General features: G+C 44.9%; 1 protein-coding gene across 2 annotated transcripts in view; it reads left to right on the forward strand.

Annotated features, from left to right (window-relative positions):
* The window catches only part of DDX10 (DEAD-box helicase 10), a 294884-nt gene that overhangs the window by 54957 nt on the left and 215735 nt on the right, over window positions 1-24192 (forward strand). For both annotated transcript variants that reach the window (XM_088456682.1, XM_088456683.1), the window contains exons 10-12: window positions 9996-10097; window positions 15085-15172; window positions 17179-17267. In XM_088456682.1, coding sequence (XP_088312808.1) covers window positions 9996-10097; window positions 15085-15172; window positions 17179-17267 — 279 coding nt within the window. The remainder of the gene's footprint in view (window positions 1-9995; window positions 10098-15084; window positions 15173-17178; window positions 17268-24192) is intronic.

Genomic DNA, 24192 nt, shown 5'->3' on the forward strand with positions numbered 1-24192 from the left:
CCCACGTACAGTCTATAGAACTTGTTGTCCTATGTGAGTCCCTGTGTAGTGGGTGCAGACTGTATACACAGGGCCTGATCCAGAGATTTACGCGAATACAATCGCAATTGCGATCTCTCACGGACCACAATAGCGAAAATATGCTAATGTCTCCACAGCCTACTTGCACATAGGGCCGCCCTCTGCAGCCTTCTGATATCCGTCCCATGACGTGCGTCAGCGTAACATCAGGAACATCGCTGCAGGTCCGGCAGCCACGCGGCTTCTGAGTGATGTTTGACCCGTCTCGATCACTGCGGCTCTCCTGACACACACACCGCTCTCATGCTGCGAACGAGATTGCAGTGTCTAATTTAATTTATGCACGCCCATGAAATGGCGTTTAAACGGTCAGACACGCCTGCGTTTGTTCTAGCCCCCCCCCCCCCCCCCGTTACCTCCCCCAAACGCTGATTACCTGTCACTCACTTTGCAGGTGAATCCTCGTGTGTGCGTTTTTGTAAACCAATCTCTGAGCGTGCACAGTACATTTTTCACACATGTGCAGTGTCTAAAACGCGCTCGATCTGCGCAAATCTCTGCATTGCTTACGTCTCTCTGGATCGGACCCATAGTTTCTCACAACAGGTCTAATGTGCAGAACACAGATGTGTCCGGAAGCTTATTCTCTACCAAGCTGAGTAACAGTTATTGCAATGGCCACGTTACAGAACAGTTTTCATTGCCTTGGTAAATTGACAATATTCATTGTATAGATCAAACATAATATCTGCTACCGTGCATTGCTCATAGGGAAGAGCTGGATCTTCCTATGGGCAGAACTGCTATATATACTGTATAGTCTTTATCAATGTACAGCTGCAATATAAATGTCTTAGTACCCACAGCTGTGCACCTTCCAGCGTTTTCTGTGGCCAGAGTGGAACGCGGCTATACATTAGACAAACCTCCTGAAAATGCAATAATCCTCCAAGGTCTGGTCCGCCTCCCTACATGCCTGCGCATTGGGATCCGAGGCGCGCTGCTCCAACGGCTCCAGTTGGTAGAGCCTGTAGAGCGAGGGGGCAGATCCTAGCCGTAGGTAGAGGAGGAGTATCAGTCTCCAGGAACGTGGTAACTATGCAGCTGCGGGGTGATGGGGCAAGAGTGGGACAGAGTAAAGGCAGTGGGGGGAGGGTGGTACTCAGTGGACTGTGGAGGCGGGACGGTTACCTGCCGATTTTTAGTGTTCGAGTACAATAACGAAAAAAAAAAGATACGTGTCAGCATTTTAGTCTGTGTCAACCATGTAACCCTGTCGCCCCTAAATACATGTCTACAGAATGATGGTCAACCTAATGACAATGTCAACCTTCTTACTGTCGACAGTCAAGAACTGTCATGCTTTTTATAGCACACCCGATGGGGTATAATTATTATTATTTTTTTTTCTCTCTTCCCAGGGGAGCACTTTGCCGCTGAGCCTGTACATGACAGTAATTGGAGCCCTACAATCTCATTGTGTCATATGTTACTGAATTTGATGATTAATGTACTTTTCATTCATTACAAGTTTCATTTTCTAAAATGAATGTCTAAAGCTTTTGGCTTTAGAGTATATGGTAAGAACAGCACAGACATGCAGTAATAGGGACTTATTACATTGTGGCACACAGGAGGTCATCATCTCAGTGCTAATATTATCTTGCCATCTTGACTTTAAGTTAAAAGACTGTTAAGACCGATCTTTTCTATTTAATAACATTTATTCTTAAAGTGGGTTAATGGACTTGAATTTCGTGTTCCCTATGGCATGTGTATTTTGCATTATTGTTTTGTGTAAAGGATGATCTATGATACAGTAATGCTACTGTGTATTTCTTTATTCTGTTCTACTGATTAAAATCCGGTTTGATGCCCAGCCATCCAGATGAAGGTTGAGAGTGTGCGAGTGCTGGTTTGCCAGCTTTTATCAGATCCCTCGTTGTATATACACCTGATTTTATCCCAGCTCTAGCATCACAAGGGGGGCAGTAACAGCTTAAAGGTGTACGTTTCCCTTTTAAGCTGTTTTAATGTCTGGTAGAATAGTGCCTGCCTTCATCAGAGTTTAATATTTAAACTGTTTGCTCCCACTCTGGATAGATGGCCAGTTGCCGAGCATGGAATGGTCTCATGTCTCCTTCATGGAGAGAGATAAAGTACCAACCAATCAGCTCCTAACTGTCATTTTTTTAAACACTGCCTTTAAAGTGACAGGGAACTGATTGGTTGGTACTTTATTGCCATCCACACACACTCTCCCTCTCTCTCTCTCCTCTCTCCCTCCTCACTCCCTCTCTCTCCTCTCTCCCTCTCTCTCCCTCTCTCCCTCTCTCCCTCTCTCCCCTCTCCCTCTCTCCCTCTCTCCCTCTCTCCCTCCTCTCCCTCCCTCTCTCTCTCTCTCTCTCTCTCTCTCTCTCTCTCTCCCTCTCTCTCTCTCTCTCTCTCTCTCTCTCTCTCTCTCTCTCTCTCCCTCTCCCTCCCTCCCCCCTCCCCTCTCCTCCCTCCCTCTCTGCCTCCCTCCCTCTCTCGTCTCTCTCTCTCTCTCTCTCCCCCCCCTCTCTCTCTCTCTCTCTCTCTCTCAGTACATCTCGCCTACTGTGTTCACGTTAGAGCTCATCACGGTGAGAGTCCGGAACTAAAATACGTTCTGGTTATATATGACGATAATGCGCATTTTCACTCTATCAGATGCAATGCAGATATGGATTCCTTTTTATACTGTATCTGTATTATGTTTAGTATTTTATATCTATATAATTAATCTTAATATGCTAATCCCCAGAGGCAGATTTGGCTGCTTCTCAATCCCTTCACCAGTGCATTAAACTATATGTTTTTGACATTACCCAGTTGTTCCTGGCTAAACTAATATCATGTCAGCATTATCCATGCTCAGATCTTATAATTATTATTTTTGTATGTGACGTAAAATCAGTTGTTAAATATTGAGTGACGTCATTGGAGAGACCACCTATGTCATTCATAAGCAATAGCTTGGTTGAGGACTGAGGGGTAGATGTACTAGGCCAGGTGTTCCCAACCACGGTCCTCAAGGCACACTAAAGCTGGCCACACACTAGTCCAACTTACATCCAACCAGCCAACTTGTTGATTGGTTGGAATGAAAATCTGGTAAGGTATGGGAGTAAATGATGATCAGCATTTTGCTCCTAAATGCCAGAAAACAGATGAAAATGGTCGTTCAGACAAGTTTGTTAAATGTTTGATCTAAACAATTTGTTCAAACAATAATTTTGGTCCATTTTCCAGCGTTTGGGAGCAAATTGCTAATTGTATTCCTTACCAGATTTTAATTCCAACCAATCAACTAGTTGGCTGTTTGGACAGATAATCTTTAGATGTGTGGCCAGCTTAACAGTCCAGGTTTCAAGGATAGCTGTACTTGAGCACAGGTGTCTTAATTAGTACCTCAGTTATTTTGATTTAACCATCTGTGCTCAAGCATGGATGTCACTAAAACCTGGACTGCTGGTGTGCCTTGAGGACAGACGTTGGGAAACAGTGTACTAAGCCGTGGAGAGAGATCAAGTACCAACCAATCAGCTCCTAACTCATTTTTCAAACACCGCCTGTAGCATGACAGGAGCAGATTGGTTGGTACTTGATCTCTCTCCACTTTTTATCTCGCCAAGGCTTAGTACATCTCCCCCTGAGGGTAAGATGAGATGCTAACTGTTGACACAGGAAACCGTTTGGCAGTTAGGCAGTATGGTTGGCGTACCTGGTTAACATTGCTGCCTCACTGCCCTGATGTTATGAGTTCAATTCCTGACCAAGACATGATCTGTGTGGCGTTTGTATGTTCTCCTTGCGTGTGTGTGTTTCCTCCCACACACCAGAAAGTACACTGGTAGTTTAATTGGCTACTCACAAACCCTAGTGTGTATGTGTGTCCATGTGATAGGTATCATAGATCGTATGCCCGCTGCGGCTGGGCCTGATGTGAATTAAATATTCTCACACTGAGGAATTTCCGTAGTGTTTTCAGAGGATGTCATGTGTATCTGTGAAACAAAACTGTAGCTTCTCGACCTCGAGTCACTAACAATATCCGTCACATGAGGATGCATCATTCCTCATAAAACCTCCTGCTTATTAGACCCAACCTGTAATGGGGTGGGGCGGGGGGGAGGGGGGCTATAATAACCTGAGGTTTTGAAAACCTATTGTGTTTCAAGTTGTCGTAAGTAACAGAATGAGACTAGAGGCAAAGGGTTATATTATATATAAGTGCGGATTTTTAGTAGTGGAGATGTTGCCCATAGCAACCAGATTCTAGCTATTATCTTCTAGAAGGTGCTAGATAAATGTTAAGTAGAATCTGATTGGTTGCTATAGGCAACATCTCCATTTCTAAACACACACACTTTAGTAAATATCCCCAAAGTCCAGAAATCTGCCAGAATCACTATGGACTGGAGCTGCCGTCCTGATTTCTTTTTTTTTTTTTTATGTCAAACATACAGGTCATCATATGTACAGAGTCTATGTACTAAGTCTTGGATAGAGAGTACCAACCAATCAGCTCCTAACTGTTACTTTACAGACTTAGTACATAGACCCTGTATTAGCCTGAGACTTCAACTCGCTGGAAATGCGCCAGATTGTTGAATAAAAGAGGACCCTCTGGCCACAGAGATTGCTGACATTGCATGATTTTTATGCTGTCTGTCCGGGCTGCCCACCATAAAGAGCCACCTTAAACACATGTACTCCTTCCTTTTCATGGTTTCGATATGTTTTGTCAACATCTTGTCGACATGTCCAGAATGAATGCAACCACACTGTAGACCTGCAAGTATCGAAATGTTCAAAATGTCGACTGTACATCATGTCAGCACCCGATTTTAACATTAAACCTAGACCCTATCTTTAAAAATTTCTATTGTCGACATTTTGACTGGCCACATTTTGACCATGTCAACATAATGGCTTGAACCTTTAGACTGTCGACATTGGTTGTTGACACAATGACTACATCCCCTTTGCCACTTATTAATACTTTAGTAAGGGCTCCCCAAAAATAGTAAATGTCTTGATGGGCCATAATGACCAAGGAGATGATCACCTGGAAATGTCTAGTAAACAGCTGGGTAAATCCATTTTCTCAGCACAATAAAGGAGGGAGTGCTCTATGTTGGTTAGTATTGCTCAGTGCAGGTAAAGGCACCACTGCTTGGGTTCTGTGCGATTATCACTGTATCAGTGTTTCTATCTTTCTGGCCTCGGGGCAAAACATGTTACTCTAAATCATGTCTAGTCATGTGTAAGGGATGAAAGGAATGCTAGAAGTCCTGAGAATCTCACTCTGAGTCTTGTGCCTGTGCTGCAGCCTCAGTTATAGAGATGGTCCAGATAGAAGGAGCTGGGAGTTCTTTGCTGTACACTTACAGGATGAAAAATATGTATATATTGTTTAAGGTTTAGAGTATATACGTGGGGCTATGTTTGGAGCTCTCCCAGTTCTGAGGGGGTATATATAAATATATAGAGATGTGCAGGTCCGGTTCTCCGAGAACCAACAACTGCATTTAGGGGTTCCGAGTCTAGTTGACTAGGTACCGCCAAAGTGATTCTCAACTCTGTTAGAGTCCGGTTCGGATCGTCCCATTGTTTGGAACTCTGATTTAAAAACCGAACTCGGGTGTTGGATTGCGTGCTAACAGGTCAAAATGACGCAATTTTAGTGTTTTTATTCATTTATTTTTAAAATACAGATCCAAAATCCAAAACACATAGGTTGGGTATGAAATATCGGTGGCTGAGTTGCCGCCGGTTCATATCCCTGTCGGGAATACGACGCCTATCTTTAATCCCCAGTCGGACTTTTGACGTTGGGTTTTCGACGACCGTCGGTAAATTGACTCTACATCTCAAAACATGTGAGGGTGGTTTTGAGAAACCAAATCGCGAAGATAAATCCGAATTCAAAACCAAAACACGGGGGTCGGTGCACATCTCTTAAGTGCCGGCGATGCTGAGTTGTGCAGATTTTGAGAGTGTCTAACGGGACATTATCACATAGGCAACGTTCAGTGAGGGCGAGTGGTCAGCGCTGTGGTCAGTGAACAAGCAGATGTAAGCATAGGTACACTGATGTAGCGGTGTATCGTTTGCACGTAGCACCTGGCTGGTACTGCAAGTGCGCACAGTTGAAGATGATGTCTTGTAGCAAACCAAGCGTACACATTCGGGTAAGGCGCACCATAAGATGCGTACAGCTGTGTATACGTGAGATTACCGTGCAGCGCTGCATTCTGTCTGTGCAGGAAATGATCACCAAGAAACAGCAACTCCTCCCATATGTGCAGATTGTCGGTGCTAAGATGAATGTTCTGCTTCCGGAATTGCTAAGAGTAGTTCTGGAATCTGCTCCGCCAGTGTCGGCAGGCTGTGGTGTTGGGTGGTAATTGGATGTCTGAAGTCCGTGAGTTTGCGCGATCCAGTCGCTTGCCCTGATCTCTGGTGAGCAGTAAGCGCTGTGCAATCAGCCCCATCTGCCTGTGTTTGATATCAATTAGTGACAACATAAACATTTCTTTGTGTTTTTTTTATTTACGCTGTTTTTTTTTTCCTTTATTCACCTGCTTCATAATTACGCTTTGGCATCTATGACTATAGTTGACATTTTTGTTAAATCTTAAGGTGCATACACACGTAACGATTTTGTAACCAACGATTTTCTGTCAGATTTTCCCTTGAAAAACTGAACGATTTTTTGAAGTTTAATGAACAATTTTTACAACGATGAACGAAAAGTGTTCCTTCCCTTAATGAAAATCATTATGTTGGACAGTCTGAAATGTACGATGAACTGCAAACAGAAGCACGCTTTCGTTCATTGTTATAACTCAGAAACTGAACGATTTCTTGAACGATAACGATCGTTCAAAAAATCGTTACTTGTGTATGCACCTTTAGCGGTGAGTCTAAAGGTGCCCACACACATACCGACTTTTCATCCAATTTGGCCAATTTCGACGAATCGTGACGACAGATCATGTAAAAAATGGCCAAATTGTGAGTTTCTACACTTGATCACGATGCCGATGCGTGTCCCCGCTCGTCGTACATCGCATCTTCAGATCTGCCGTGCTGTAGGGCAGATTAGCCAATCTGGGATACAATGCATTGGCTGCAAGATAGATCTTAAGTCAGATTGGACATTTTTAACTCCAAATCGTGACCACGACTGCCTGGGGAAAGTTCAGGGGAAATCGTGTACATCGGCTGATTGGGAGCAAGTCGGTATGTGTGTGGGCACCTTAACACCAGAGGAAATTTGGAAAACATTAAGGGCCCTCTTACCTCTGTCTGTGTGTTATTACCCAGTCTCGTCTTATTACAATTTTGTTCCCAATTGTAAAATGCAACGGAATTTTCTGGTGCTATATAAATAACTGTTAATATATAATAATAAATATGCCAGAACAGGCTTTTATATTTTATGTTTGCGGTATCGCTGTATTGGTGTGACGCCACAGATGTGTCCTTATACATCTACGTCTATGCTGCAGTCGCGCTAAAAAGCCCTTCTCGGCACGCCAGGTACCGTGAGACTCTGCTAGTGTCTGACGTCTTTTTATTTATCTTTTTAGTAAAATGCTTCTAAGTCGCAAAGCGATGTGACTGGGACGCACCAGCAGACTGTGCTGATTAATTTGATACGCGACACTTGTATATCTGTGTGTATATAGGAAAGATTTCTGGACTGCACACCCATACATATACATATATATATATATATATATATATATATATATATATATATATATATATATATATATATATATAATGGGAGGTGCTACCTGATGAGACTAATTGCAGGCACAAATAAAGACAAATCTCAGGTGCACAACTCCAAATTATTAATAATATATAAATGCAATAAAATTTTGCAATCAATAGAGGTTTTTAGCATAATCTTGGCCATGGTTATGGGCCTACCCACCATATCCAGGTAACCTCTGTAGGATAGGTCCCTAACATACTACGATTCAAATCCAGAGTGCAGGACACCCCCAAACTAGCCCAGCTAAGCTGCCCCAGGGCACCACCATAGTAAGAAAAGTGCAGTGTAAAGAGATAGTTAGGAGCAGCTACTGCTACATATAAAGAATGAAAATAAAAACTAACTATCTCTTTCACACTGCACTTTTCTTACTATGCTGGTGCCCTGGGGCGGCTTAGCTGGGCTAGTTTGGGGGTGTCCTGTGCTCTGGATTTGAATCGTAGTATGTTAGGGACCTACCCTACAGAGGTTACCTGGATATTGGTGGGTAGGCCCATAACCTTGGCCAAGATTATGCTAAAAACCTCTATTGATTGCAAAATTTTATTGCATTTATATATTATTAATAATTTGGAGTTGTGCACCTGAGATTTGTCTTTATTTATATCTGTGTGTGACTGAGTCTCTGAACCTATATAGGAGGTGCTACAATGCAGCGGCCGCAACTTTTTTCATTCCAAGTTCTGTTGTGCTTCATATACAGGGGTCTATTTACTAAGCTTTGTTAGAAGATAAAGTGAACAGAGGTAAGGTACCAGCCAATCAGCTCCTAACTGATTTGTCACAGGCTGTCTTTGAAAAATGGCAGTTAGGAGCTGATTGGCTGGATCCTTATCACCATTCACTTTATCTCCTAACACAGCTTAGTAAATAAACCCCACAGACTCCGTTGCACACAGATCTACAAGTGTCACATATCACATTATTCAGCAATGTGTCGTGGTGCGTTCTCATCGCATCGCATTACGACATAGCCGCATTGTCGGCATAAAAAGATGCCCGACCCTAGCAGAGAAGCGCGGGACCTGGCGGCTCACTCACGCCAGGCAAGTCGTGCTGCGTGGCGTATTAAAGCTAGATGTATGAGGACACATCTGTAGCTGGCGTTCTTCCCTTTTCTATAATAGGCCACTGTGAGGCAGTGTTCCATCGCAGTCTGTAGGTGTTTTACCTTGGCTGATCAACCTGCTCCCATTCATTGATAAATACAATGTAATGAAATTAATTTAATTACGGTCAACTGACTTCTGTTTAGTGGGACATTCAGGGTAATGGCAGGAGATTTGGATGCACTTTTCTATTCGTATTCTATATGAGAGATGATTGATCCATGGCAAACATTTCTTGACACTTCAAATAAAAAAAAAAAAAAAACAAATTTTTTTTTTATATGTAACGATTTCCATACGATGACAGAACTGCAATATTGGCTTAATATAAGTTCTTTGATTGCCAGCCATTTTATACTCCGAAGGCTTCATGCAGGCAGGAAGTCTGATGTGCATAGAACAGAAGTGTTCCGCCTGGCGCGCACCCAGCCTTGTTTCCCATTATTATGTTTTGATGACTTTAGTACTTTATCTTGTATACACTGCCTTTCATTTTTTACGATGGGTGAACAGTCAGTGTATAAATGTGGCATATTGTCGGCTTGATGGATGTAATTGTCCTTAGGAAATTCTTAAACTGAAATCTTATTTTTGTCGGTTCAGCATCTCAATTTTTATTGCTGCTGATTGCTTCTGTACCGCGCGTCCTGGGTAAATCTTCCTGTGCGAGACGAGTCTGGAAATTTTATTGCAGTTCTTCAGAACACCCCCACCCCCCTCCAAAAAAAAAATATATATATTTTTTTCATTTTCTTTAAACTTCCTACCTGCATTTAATGTAATTACATTGGACTTGGGGGGAACCTTGGTCCAGAGAGAAAATGGAAGAGTCGGAAATGGATGTCTGAGGGTGAGATCAAACAAATATTGAACACAAAGCTAATTCTCTGCTGTTACATTTGACTTTGAATGGAAAGTGCGACTTGCGCTCTCCTCCCTGCCAGGGTTACTAGATTTCACCATTACTCATTTCTCTGACAGTGCGTGTACTTTTCATATATTTATTCTTCTCTTGTTACCGAGTGTCCTTGCTGCTTCTCTCTTCTCAGGTATAAGGAGGGAGGGGAAGCCTTGCTGGTCCTGCTGCCATCTGAAGCGAAAGGAATGGTGCAGCAGCTGGAGGAGAAGAAGGTGCCAATTAACAAAATCAAGTACGTTTTATAATCTCCGTTTGGCCCGGTGACCATTATTTTTTTTTTGTTCCCTGTACTAATACCTGTGAAGGGCACGATTCAATGAAATGCTAAGTGAATAGCGCCGGGAATGAGCTCCCAGAGCTATTCAATGCTGCGCGAAGTTAGGTCGGGGAAGGCTCGTTCTCGCGCCTTAAACGGTGTTTAGGGGCGAGAACGGGCATTCTCCGACTCAATTTCCAGGCGCGATGCTGTTTTCCTGGCGCTAAGGGCAGTAAACATCATCTCGCTTGGAGTTTTGTCGGATTTCTGCTCGCACCCCCGGAGGGATTAGAGAAAAAATCCTTAGTCCGGCTTAGAAGCGCAAATGAATAGCTCCGGGAGCTGATTCTCGGCACTGTTCACTTCGCTTTGAATAAAATCGTGTGTAGCTTATAGGGGACATAAACCGCAGCTACATCGCAGCAGCATCGCACTCTGCTGGGCAATTTGGCAGCGGTGGGGTCATAACTATCCAATGAGTCATGTGATACTCATATCAAATCCCGAGACTCAGTCTTTAGTCAGGTTCGCCCTGGTATCGGCGAAACGCGTACTTTTCTTTATATCCCCCAGTTAATAAGTAACTTCAAATAATAAAAAGTGCCATTATGCCCAATGTCATGCCCAAATTATTTGACAGACCATAATGGTTGGAGACTGCAGGAGCAACATGCTGCCCCCATGGGTCATAGAACTTCCTGTCAGTGCTCAGTACTGTACATTAGATGTGTGCTGGTAGTATAAGTATATTGTGACTTTTAATGCAGCCCATAAACTGATCTAATACTATACTTTGATTTATTATATTTTTTTTTTTAAACTCCAGAAGGTTGTATAATGGGCGAGTTATCTGTTGCTATAATTTCTGATCATTATTAATTTTGTTTATGGTTTTATTGCGTTTTACATCTGCTTTCTGACAACTTAATACAGATATATATCGAAAGGACATACAGGCCTAAGGAGCAGGGTTTATATATCATTTGTTGTTCATTTATTGCTTCATTTTCCATGACTGCCATACAGATGGTCATAATCTCCGAACAGACTGTAAATTCCTAGACCAGGCCTGTCCAACCTGTTGCTCTTCAGCTGTTGTGAAACTACAAGTCGCAGTATACCCTCCCACCGATCATCTGGCAAAGCATGCTGGGACATGTAGTTTCACAGGCGCAGGAGAGCCACAGGTTGGTCAGGCCTAGAGTGTAAGCTCTCACGATCCGGGCCCTGCACTCTCTTGGTTCTCACCTTGCACCAGTGGCGGCTCCAGAAGTGGGGCGGCAGCGCAGTCCAAAATTCAAATAGGGGAGCCACACGATGTTTGTGGTGGCAGTGGGTGTAGCTCCCCCCTATTTGCATTTTGGACTGTGCTGCAGACCCACCTCTGGAGCCGCCACTTCCTTGCGCTATCCTTGTCTCCAGTGTGCCCCACACACAATCCGCTCTTCCGATTTATTTCTGTCTGCCTTTCCTGGGGCACTAGGCCATGGAGTACTACTGTTCTTAAATATCAAGGGGAGATGCAGCAGACCTTCAAGAGAGATAAAGTGGAGAAGTTGCCCATAGCAACCAATAAATGACAGCTCAGTGGTTGCTATGGGCAACACTCTCTCTCGAAGGTTTGATGCATCTCCCCTTATACAGTAGTTAGATAATTATGTCACTGTTAGATTTCCTCCCCCTGTACTGTCTGTTTTAACCTTTTTTTATTTTGTACTGTATGTGGGTCTTATAGTAATTTACTGTATATAGCGTTATGGACACTTGGTGCCGCTATATCAATAAAATATTTTAATTAAATAATAAAGAATATGGTCCTCAATTTTTTTTTTTTTTTTTTCTTCATTAAAGGACCGATTACGTTGATTCAATATTACAGCGCATCTTGTCATTTTGAGCCGTCGGCCATTTATAATTGTAACCTTGTTATTAAGCTGAACGCTATGTATTGCTAGACTTTACACTGTATAAGGAATCCCCGACATGGCTAAACTCTAAGTAAACGGTTATTATTCACTTGCAAAATGAACTACATTTATATATCTGGTCGGCAGTGTGAAATCCTTGTGTCATGCTGAATGCACACCAAATATTTCTTGCAGGCAGCAGTGAACTTAGGGCTGTTAAAAATTCATTGTATACACTGTTACACAGCTGCAGGGAGAGCAGACCCGCAATGAGTCACGCACTGTTGGAAAGACATCCGGCCTTCAAACTTTAATGCATTGGACAAATGCTATATGTATGTGTGGTTTGCAGGTATATGCTTCTGTGCACTGTTGCAGCACCTTTGTATAAAGCGGCTTGTGGCTGAGGTTTATTAAAGTTTTTAAAGGATCACTAAGATTAAAAAAATATCTGTTGAGAATTACTAATAGCAAACTCAAATATGCATGTAAAACAATGTATCATAGTATTACATACTGACCCTCCCGGAAGTGTTGGGGAGCCCCCCGCACCCCTGTAAGAGTATCCACATCTCTTGCATCCCGCCCATTTCCTAGTGAAGTGGGTGGGATTGGGAGATAAATACCGGGAATCTCGGCATAATTGCCTCGACTCGCTGCTCCCTATGGAAGGGGCGGAGCTAAATGCCGGGAAACCGTAGTAAGCAGGCCCCGCCTCCTAAGTGGTAATTAGTGTGTGTTCCCCCGGCATCTCCCGGGGAGGAGATAAATAAAGTAGGTAAGTATGTTGTATTATCATTAGTGTCAATTGCTATCATGTCCTTCAATGGGAATACAAACAGAAAGTTACTGTCTGTAGGAAAATATAATTTTTATTATTAAATAATAATAATAATATTATTATTATTATTATTATTATTATTATATTTTGTTTATAGGGTGCCACAAGTGTTCCACAGCGCCATACAGAGAGCAAAACAATAAGACAATACAGGGTCAAACAGTACAGTGCAAATAACACTACAAATCTCGACACAAGTATATGACAGGTCTTGCTCGTCTGAAAAAAAACCCCAAATCAGATGATTGGGGTCCAGGGGCAGAAAGCCCGAGGAGGATATGTAGCAGGTGTGCAAGAGAAATAGGTGATGAGAACAGGAGGGAGGAGGGCCCTGCTTATGGAGCTTACAGTCTAAAGGGAAGGAGGAGACAAGTGGAAGACATAAGGAGTGAGCCAGTGTAAGGGGAGGTAAGAGGTAGACTACGTGGGCAAGTGGTTAAGTGGTGGCCGCATATGCTTTCATGAACAGGTGGGTTTTCAGCGCCCGCTTGAAGCAATGTAGGCTGGGGATAGTCTGATGGAAGTAGGGAGATCGTTCCACTGGTGGGGGCAGCTAGCTCCCCTGGAAAAAACACTTTTCTTCTATTCTAAAATAAGCCTTAACATTTCACGTGTGTTTGTGTTATGGCTCTTAGTAGATTTCTGTGACCAAACTGGTCACGGATCAGGTCATTTGACGGACAGCCGTGTCTCTTGGGCACACATACCCGCTTGTTATTGTGCATCAAGCTATTTTTATGTATATTGAGCAGCATTTTTTATGTGCCTATTTGTGTATTTTCCCTTTTAAAAGCTGCACTGGCACTACCAAGTATTATATATATATATATTTTTCTGATGTTCGCCCTTAGCCAAAGCACTGGTTTGGCACGTCGCTAAAGCTCACCATCTTTAAAAGGAGAGAGAACCAATCACAAGCCTCCCTCTCTTGACTGCACTTTGGGTTTGGACCTACCACTCATTCAACACCTTCTAATCCGTATTAAGGCATTTTTAAAAGGCTTCCAGCTAGAGGGCACACTTTAGGTCAATGTCGTCTTAGGCTCTACAGTGCTGCAACTTTAATAAGGCTTGATACAACTAAATCTGCCAAACGAGATTTATGCCTTCTCTCGCACTAATATAATGAAAAATAGGAAAATAACCTGGAAATGGAATCTGCTTCTTTATAGACTTATATATTAATGGGATGTGGATTAACAGATAGACAGTAAGATGGTTGTTACAGTCAATAGGTTGACAGGGACAAATGCTCGACAGAAAAATGGTCATCACATGCTTTTTTTTTTTTGTTTTTTTAAACCTAATTTTCACCCTAACCCACCCCTTGGTGCCTAACCCTTCGTCCTGGTGGCTAACCCTAACTGTCGGGTTAAGTGCCTAATGGAGCATACACATGGTCAGATTTTTCTTTTAAACGATATCGTTTGAATGTTTTTCTTTTTTCAAACGATTTGAACGATTTTGCTAACGATTTACTCAACGATTTGAACGATATCTGACTGCAAAGATGTCAGAAATCGTTCTCTAACAAACGTGAACGCGCATCGTTCATGCTTGTACACATGAACGATTTTTTCATCAGATTTGAACGATTTTTAAAATCGTTATCGTTCAAATCTGATGAAAAATCTGACCGTGTGTATGCACCATAACCCTAACCCTCTGGTAAGTTCCTAGCCTTAAAATCTAACTGTAAAAAATCATTCGTCAACCATTTCGACCTTTGACCCTGTCGACCTTATTACACGGCGATCTTTAGCGTGTCGACCTTTTGACCAAGTCAACTTATTGACAATCTAACACATCCGGTGTCTGTATCTAGACATTGTCGACCTTTTTACAGTTCCTTAACCCATATCAATGTCCATGTGAGATTGATTGACAGCTGTTTTAACCCATTCAAATACTTTGTAACTGATGAAAATGTTCATTTGAGTTAGAGATTGAATATTGCAAACTGCTTTTAATGTTGTTATTCATCATCATCACGATTATTATTATTATTATTATTAAAGCTAAATACATTTTCCTATTGCAATTATTAAAATTAAAACCCTGTAATATGCTAAAAGCAGATTACATATTGTGCACTAATCGAGAAAGAAATTAAAAGTAAATTAGATGGAGCGGCTGAATTACAGCATTCTGTCAGTTTCTATAAATTTTACTCATTACATTATTATTATTATTATTCTTTTCTTTAAATGATCAGAATTAACCCAGAAAAGCTGATCGATGTTCAAGGAAGACTAGAGGCCTTTTTGGCCCAGGAGCTGGAGATGAAAGAACGGGCGCAGAGGGTAAGTGTGTGGGGCTGAGATAAGTCACTTTTGCTGGAAATGAATATTTGGAGAATAACCCACAAATTCTTCGTTTCCGTTCCTAACAGGCAGAGAAAAGGACGGGGAATTGTGCTGGGATATCTAGACACCACTTTATCTCTGTGAAATGATAATGCAAATTGCTTGTATTCAGGGCTGGATTTCGGCTCTGAAATGAAACCACGTCTCCATTAAAGAGTACCAATGAAATGTAATTTTCAATGGTCTTTAGAGAAATTGGAAGGCGCGCATGACTAGAGCGCTTTTTCTGTTCAGTGTTTTTTTTTCCTGCTGATCTGTGAGTTCGTATTTTGAAATGTGCTGAGAGCACAATTTGTAGTCAGATCATAAAGTTAACAGCAGCACATAGTATTTCAGGATACAAGTGTGCTGTGCTTGTGGGAAGACTTTAACCATGTGACTAGCAAGTTGTGACCCTCCGAGGCGTCATTTGTAGCCATCAGCTATCTTTCTACCTTGATGTCACATTTGTCTGCTGTAGCTTGTGACACTTAGGGCGGAATTCAATTGATTCCTGCCCCCATCGCGCCCGACGGAGGTATTCAATTCTTGCTCCTGTCGGGCACGATCAGCTGACAGTGCTACATTTCAGTTCGCAGCCCCAGGGGGTGAGAGCTATAATGTGCGAAAAGTGAAATGTTTGGGCGCCCCAAACATCACATTTCGCGATCGGGCCCAGCCCTTTGGTCGGGTTTAGCTGCTTTACGCGACTAAACCCGACCACTTTGGGCGCGATCAGCACGAAAATCTGGAACAATTGCATAGCGGCCCGTGAACTCCTGTCACTTTAGACGGGAGATGCGGGCCGCGAAAAAAATTGAATTCCGCCCTTAAAAAGGTGACTGGTATGTTATTGCGGATAGGTGTCTTTTTTTTTTTTTGTTCTAATTTACTACGTAGATTAATGGTAATGTGCAGCCATTTTGATGGTTAAGGGGCTATGAGGGAAACACTCTAAGTCCATCATGTTCCCCCTCATTGCTGTGTCATGTTCACTCATACAAATGTGTGAGGGCAGGGCTGCATGCAACAGGGACCCGTGGAAGGAGGACGGTAGAGGCAAGCGGGAAGTGACAGAGCTCTGTGGGATAGTGGAAGGCATAGGAACAGAATAGTAATGTCTGACTGATGCCAGAAGATTGGGGAGTGGAGTGCAACTCTATCCCTACTTACTCAATACTGGGGCCATGTTGTCAATTATGTGTAACCCCCCTACCCATGAAAATCACCCCTGTCTTAATGAAATGGCATTTACTAGCAGAGGCAAATATATCTATTGTCTAAACCAGGAGTGGGGAAACCTTTTTCTACCAAGGGCCATTTTGATATATATAACATTATTTGCGGGCCTGGTGCAGACCACGCCCCCTCTGTGTGACATCACATGGGGCGGGGCCACAATCGCCGGTGATTACAGCAATGCCCGGGGCATCCTGAGGATGCTCCGGGGAACTGTCAGGGCAGCGGTGTGACCGTCTGAAGCATCCTAAGGATGCTCCAGGCGGCCCTGCTGCATAGATTCTGGCTGCAGGATGACATTCTAGGCACCGTGCTAACCAGATGAGGCTAGCAGAAAAAAGCTCAGAGGGCCAGACCAAATGATTACGTGGGCCTTATATGGCTGAGGTTCCCCATCCCTGGTCTAAACCATATAAGCCGAATGCAGACAAGTCACATGGTGAGGCCTAATACTACCAGAGGTATATATATATATATATATATATATATATAAAGTGAACGTAGATTTGAGCTTGCACTGGATGCTTGTTCCTTTCACTTTGCCCTGAGGCGGACCGAGATTTACTAGTTGACATTTACGAAGCTCTATCGATGCGCTAATTTTTCTTTTGTTCTTTATTTTTTAAAAATTGAGGTTTTCAAATTGCTTTACAGTGATTATCTGATGATGTGTCCTATTTCGTGATCTTCGTCCTTTAACCGTCATTTTGTATTTGTTTTCTCAGTGTTTTGTGTCTTACTTGCGCTCTGTCTTTTTAATGAAGAACAAGGAAGTTTTCGATGTCTTCAAGTTGCCGCTTGCAGAATATGCTCAGTAAGTCTTTGCACTTGGGATATCTATGAATAATTGCTGCTGTATCCATTTCCCTTGTACATGTACTGGGATTTCTAGAAATCCAATTTATGTCACACCGGTAAGCTTGTTCTATAGCGGTGAGCTGTACGTAAATCCTATAAGTGTGTCTATTGCTGAAGCAGAATCTTGCTGTACAGCTCTGGGGTCAGTGTGAGCACTGAGATTGATACGATGTGCTGCTTTCAGGAAGATCGCCACCAGGGACAAGTTACCGACGGGCTCTGGAGGAGGAAGGGCCCAGCGTCCCCGGCGGTTCTCAGTCTGGTCGGGGGAGATGGCACGCCTGCACAGCAGCCGGCCCCTCCCCCCCCACTCAGCGCGCCTTTGCACTGCTCTCAGGCCATGTTGTAGTGGACTCCTCCTACAGGCATCACCCCCCAGCAAGCGTTTGGGGGTCATTTTCTGACTCCCAGGCAGCGGTGAGTAGCTGGTGTCCTGTGTCCCCCTACATACTTTGATTCCCGGATCTGGTATGTAGTTGCAGCCTTCATTAACCCTTTTGGTTTTGAAGTTGATTTGCAGCACTTTTAACCCTTTCAGCCTTCAATGATTTTAAGGTTGATTTAAAGTGCCGGGTAGCGCAGAGTTTTTCTCCTGCATTGTTTAAGACTGTTTGCTAGCATCTGAATGTGTCTGCTTTACTTTCTACTAAAAACATTGCTGTACACTGTTTTTCTGTTTAACCTCTGACTTGCTGTCCAAGTCTGGTTACGTCACAAACAGCTTCTGTGTATAGTGTTGCTTGTACCCCTATTTACACACCTATATATCCTTTCACCATGTCCAGCGGTGAGGATAATACCCGGGTGTCTATCCCCGCCTTGCAGTCTTGTGTGCGTTGTGCTGCGGGCATTGGGGAGACTGATGTGCTGCGTGAGGGTTTATGCGGCAGGTTTTATATCCCTCCAGGTCCCTCTTCGGTCCTTGGGACTGCGCAAGAACCCCCGTGGGCGTGCTTTTCTCAGGCACTGCAGTCACTTATGGTTCGCATGGCGGTGCCCCCTATGCTCCCCCGAGTGGGGTCTTCACAACCGCTGGTTCTGGCTCCTATGCCACAAATCCAGTTGGCACCGCAGGTGGTTAATGTACCACAAGGGGTCTCAGGTCAACCTGTCTGCGGGCTCTGAACCTGATTCACTATCTAGGACCCCTAGGGTGCTGGCAAAAAGGCCTTCTGTGTCTCCTCGCCATCCCTATGTGGACGAGGATGAGGGGTCATCCGAGGATGATTGGGTGCTTCCAGAGTTTGAGTCGGAACTATCCCCAAAGGATGAGCAGCACAAGTCCAGTGTTTACATTCCGGGCCTGATCCAAGCTGTAAAAGAGGTGTTGGTCATTGAGGAGGAAGATGCTCCTCCGGCTGTTAAATCTAAACACCCCTTGTTTAAGAGGGTTAAAAGTTCTACAGCCATTTTCCCTCTGTCATATCAGCTAGTGGATCATCTTTAGGAGGCGTGGAAGGCTCCGGCGAGGCGGTTCTAGCCGCAAAAGCGCCTGGTCAATGCATACCCTTTTCCTGAGGAGTACTTCAAGAAATGGGTTTCACCTCCTGTAGTGGACTCCCATGTAACACGCTTAGTGAGAAGTATGACCTTACCTATGCTTTCCATTGCGTCTTTACAGGACTCACCTGACCGGAAAGTGGAAAACTGCCTAATATCCATTTACTCCTTGTCAGGAGCAGTGGCTATCTCCTGGGTAGCTGGGGCCGTGGAATCCTGGGCAGATCTCCTGATGCTTCAGAGGACCAGCTGTCCCTGATGGGCAAGATACGTGACTCGGCTACCCATATGAATGAGGCAGCTCTGGATGTCAGCTTGATATCCTCCAGAGTGTCAGCTGTGGCTGTCACAGCGCGCAGGTTCTTATGGCTCCGTTCCTGGAGGGCGGATGCAGACTCTAAGAAGTGACTGGAAGTTTTACCCAACAACGGGAAGGTATTGTTTGGCCCAGATCTAGACAAGATTTAGCAGCGGCCAAGTCGGCTCGTCTGCCATCAGCCTTGGTCCCCTCTGGTCCCAAACTCCCTCCTTTCGGCCCTACAGGGCGCAGACTAGGCTTAAAGGCCAGTCATTTCCCAAGCAGACTGCTGTCAGTAAGACTGTCAGACCCAAAAAGCAACCTTGGAGTACAAGGCCTCCAGCCTCTAAACCGGACGACAAGTCCACAGCATGACGGGACGGGCCTCCCTTTGGGGGACCCCACATTGGGAGGCCGACTTCTTCAGTTTGCCCAGTGCTGGCATCAGACCACAACAGATGCCTGGGTAAGAGAAGTGGTCTCTCGGGGCTATGCACTCTCGTTTCGCTGCCGGCCCCCTCACCAATTCTTCCACTCGGACGTCTCCAACACGGACAAAGCCTTACTGATACAGGAAGCGGTATGTTCCCTGCGCAAGGCAGGAGTGATTGTCCCAGTACCAGAGCCCCAGCGGTGCATGGGGTTTTATTCCAACTTGTTTTTGGTGCAAAAACCCAATGGGACCTACCGCCCTATCCTGAACCTCAAGTGCTTAAACAGGTTTCTCAGGGTTCCTCGTTTCCGGATACGTACTATCATACTGGCTATGGAACCGGGGGATTTCATGGTATCCCTGGACATTCGAGATTCCTATCTGCATATCCCTATTGCGGCATCGCTGTTTCTCAGATTCGCTGTGCAACAGCAACACTTCCAGTTCCAGGCGTTACCCTTTGGCCTGTCCACGGCCTCTCGGGTATTTACAAAAATGATGGCAGTAATGGTGTCCCATCTGCGGCTGCAGGGGATCTGCTTATTACCATGATCTGCTGCTCTTGGCAGGATCTCCAGAGGTACTTCTCCATCACCTCCAGATGACCATCTCAGTGCTTCAGTCGCATGGATGGGTCATAAATTGGGAGAAGTCGTCTCTAACTCCGTCGCAGAGGATGCTGCATCTAGGGGCTCTATTGGACTCACAACAGCAAAGGATCTTCCTGATATCAGACAAGATCGCGGTGTTGCAGACACGGGTACGCAGTTGTCTCCACAGTCGCCGGGTCTCTGTGCATGCAGCAATGCAATTGCTGGGGTCGATGGTGTCAACATTCGACATGGTGGAGTATGCGCAATTTCATTCGAAACCTCTACAGACATTGATCCTTGCCCGATGGGACAGATCACCTCGGAAATTGAAGACACAGACAATTGTGCTCTCCCCGGAAATCAGGTTGTCTCTGGCTTGGTGGCTGCAAACTCAGCATCTCACCCAGGGATGCCCCTTTTGGATACCGGACTAGACTCTACTGACAACGGATGCCAGTCTGCGGGGTTGGGGCGCAGTGTCAGGTCCCCACTCCTTTCAGGGTCGGTGGACGCTAGAGGAAACCGTCCTTCCAATCAATATATTGGAACTAAGGGCAGTCTTCCTGGCTCTCACAAGAGCAAGACACATCCTACAAGGAAGTCCTGTGCAGGTGCGGTCAGAAAACGCCACGACGGTGGCGTACATAAACCACCAGGGAGGAACTCAAAGTCAGACGGTCATGCGAGAAGTGTCCCGCATCCTGACATGGGTAGAAGGCCATATGCCGGCCATATCGGCAGTGTTCATACCCGGAGTCCTCAATTGGGAAGCGGACTTCCTCAGCCGTCACGACGTGCATCCAGGGGAATGGTCTTTTCACCAGGAGGTGCTTCAACTCCTGGTGGACAGATGGTGCCTTCCGGACGTGGACCTAATGGCCTCCTGACACAATTACAAGCTACCAGTGATACGGATAGAGGACAAGAGACACAGGCGCTTTACTAGTAGATGCTCTGTCGGTCAGGTGAACCTTTCAGTTCGTGTACCTTTTTCCTCCGGTGTCCCTTATTCCTCGCGTACTCAGAAAGTTCAAGCAGGAAGGAGGCAAGCTCCTACTGGTGGCTCCAGCATGGCCAAGGAGGCACTGGTACTCAGACCTTCAGAGTCTGTCGATAGACACTCCGTTTTTGTTACCTCAACATTGGGACCTGTTGTCACAGGGTCCCCTGCCTTCACCCAGATCTGGGTCGATTGGCTTTGATGGCATGGCTTTTGAGGCATCTCTCTTAAGGTCAAAAGGCTTCTCTGGTGCGGTGGTGAACACTTTGATGAGTGCACGGAAGCCAGCCTCTGCCAGGATTTTACCACAGAGTGTGGCACTCCTACTTTCAGTGGTGCACCCCTAGAGAGTATGACCTTCGGACATTTAGGATTTCCAGGATACTGGCTTCCTCCAGGCAGGCCTGGACCTAGGACTCCGCCTGGCTTCACTGAAGGTACAAGTCTCGGCCCTGTCAATGTCTATTCAGAGACGGATTGCAACTCTGCAGGATGTGCGCACCTTTTTACAAGGTGTGCTGCAGATTCAGCCACACTTTGTGCCTCCGGTGGAGACTTGGGATTTGGCAGTTGTCCTTCGGGTCTTGCAGGGCCCGCCTTTTGAACCATTGGAATCAGTGGATTTGAAACGGCTTGCGTTTAAGACAGTCTTCCTTCTGGCCATTGCTTCGGCTAGACGAGTGTCAGATTTGGGGGCCCTTTCATGTCGCTCTCCATATCTGGTGTTCCACCAGGACAGGGCAGTGCTTCGTACTTGCCCTGGTTTCCTTCCTAAGGTGGTGACAAGTTTTCACATTAATGAGGAAATTGCGGTTCCAGCCTTTCTTGGGCCGGGTCTTTCAACAGGTGAGGTCTCTTTGGATGTGGTGCAAGCCCTCCGAATTTATGTGGACCGTTCTCGGTCATACAGAAAGTCAGACTCCCTCTTTGTCCTTTTTGGATTCCAAAAAAAAGGTTGGCCTGCCGCGAAGCAGACTTTGGCACGATGGCTTTGTCGGACTATTTCGGGGGGGCTACTCTAGGGAGGGCCTTTCAGCTCCGCTTTCTGTATCTGCTCATTCTACGAGGTCTGTGGGCCCTTCGTGGGTAGCTCGGCGTGGTGCCTCGGCTGTACAGCTTTGTAAAGCGGCCACCTGGTTTTCAGTCCAGACCTTTTGTGAGGTATTATTCATTTGACACCTTCGCCTCTCAGGATGCTTCCTTTGGGCGGCGGGTCCTCTTTCTGTACATGAGCGTACCCACCCTTAAGGGGAACTGCTTTGGGACATCCACAAGGTTACCTGTGGACCCTAAGGCACCCGAAGTAGAATAGAGGAGATATGGTAAGAAACCTTTATCGCCCTTTCTACGAATTCCATAGGGTCCACAGGGCACCCGTCCTTATGCCCTGTACGGTAGCTGTGGTGTTGTCTGGTCTACAGTCTCTGTCTCCTTTCTAGTGAGAATGTGATTCTTGTATGTTCCAGACTTCCTTCTCTCTCATAGTACTCTCCTCCGGCCTCTGGCTTGCTACTAAACTGAGTAATGCCCTGGCTGGGAGGCGGGGTATGGAGGGGCGACCAGTGCATCCTGGGGGAAAGAAATTAAGTGCATGGTGCCCGATGCCTACATCATCCACCTATACCCCAAGGTCACCTGTGCACTCACCCTAAAGACCTCGTAGAAAGGGAGATAACAAAGGTAAGTTCTTACCATATCTCCTCTTTTTTTTTTTTGTACTCATTTTGTATTGACTGTACAGTATGTTCAACTGCACTGCTTTTCTCAAAGATCAGCTAGGCCTCCCTTTATATCATGACTGGCTCCAATCGCCATGCCTGGCACGTGGCTAAGGTTACACGTAATGCTATCCCTGAGCTGGCGATAAGTTTCTGTTGTTTACTGAAGAGTGACATCTGCCAGCCTAGGGAGAGGGAGGTACAGAATATAATTAAAAACGGCAGCGGCTTAAACACGAAGATCCTTTGTTTCATATTTTATCCAAACATTATAAGCTTATGTCATGTAATTGGGATGATCATGTCCCTTTAATACCTACAGAAAGCACTGTTAATGAAAGGCATACACACGGGGCATGATTGAGAGAAGGGACATTGATGCGATCTCAGCTGCGTTTTTGTACTTTACGCAGCTGCCAAAACATGCTAATAGTTTCAAAGATTCCCCGACCATAGGGACGCCCACCGCTGCCTTCTCATCTGCGCACAATGTCACTTACCTGCATAAATATCGGTAACGGTAGAAGTGCTGATGAGCTGCAGACACTGCAGCTCTCCTGACACGCAGAGGGCGCTCATGCTGTGTAGGAGCTAATTTATGCAGGCCCATATTACGGCATTTAAATGGTAAGACACCCCTGTGTGTTATTAACCAAACACCTCCCCTTCCCCCTTACCTCCCCCAAACGCTGACTACCTCTCACTCACTTAGCGAGTTGGTCCTCTCTACATGCAGAATCGCAAACCAATCACAGTGTGGCTTACACGCATGCGCATTGACAAACACTCACTCGATCTGCGTAAAAATCGCATTACCGTCCATCTCTGATTCAGGACCACAGTGTCCTTCGCATTATTTTATGTGCTAGTGGTGTGGTTATAGTAATGTTAACGCCTGTGCCTCCAATTTGCAGAAGCTGTTGTTAAGGACTCGTGCACAATAGAAGCGTTACTATACACGTGCATGGTAGGGGAAAGCATCTGCGGTTCAGCCCTTGTGGAGCTGCATTGCATTACTGCTCTATCTCCTGGATTGCTTGTTTAATAAAGTAGAATATAGAGAGAGGCAGAGATTAAGGCTTGTTGGGGCTCCAGGACAAATAACTTGTGGGCTTTACCCATAAAATTGTCAATATGATATGCAGGCCATGTTATCATAAAGTGTCAGTACAGGATTTTAGAAGTGGAGTCGTTGCCCATAGCTACCAATCAGATTCTACTTATGTATCCAGCACCTTCTAGAAGATAATGGCTAGAATCTGATCGGTTGCTATGGGCAACATCTCCACTTCTAAAAACTCTCACTTTAGTAAATATACCCCCAGCTGTTATGTTTTAC

This window comes from Taudactylus pleione, unplaced genomic scaffold (genome assembly GCF_031769625.1).
Source record: "Taudactylus pleione unplaced genomic scaffold, aTauple2 ptg000711l, whole genome shotgun sequence".
NCBI classification, from domain to species: Eukaryota; Metazoa; Chordata; class Amphibia; order Anura; family Myobatrachidae; genus Taudactylus; species Taudactylus pleione.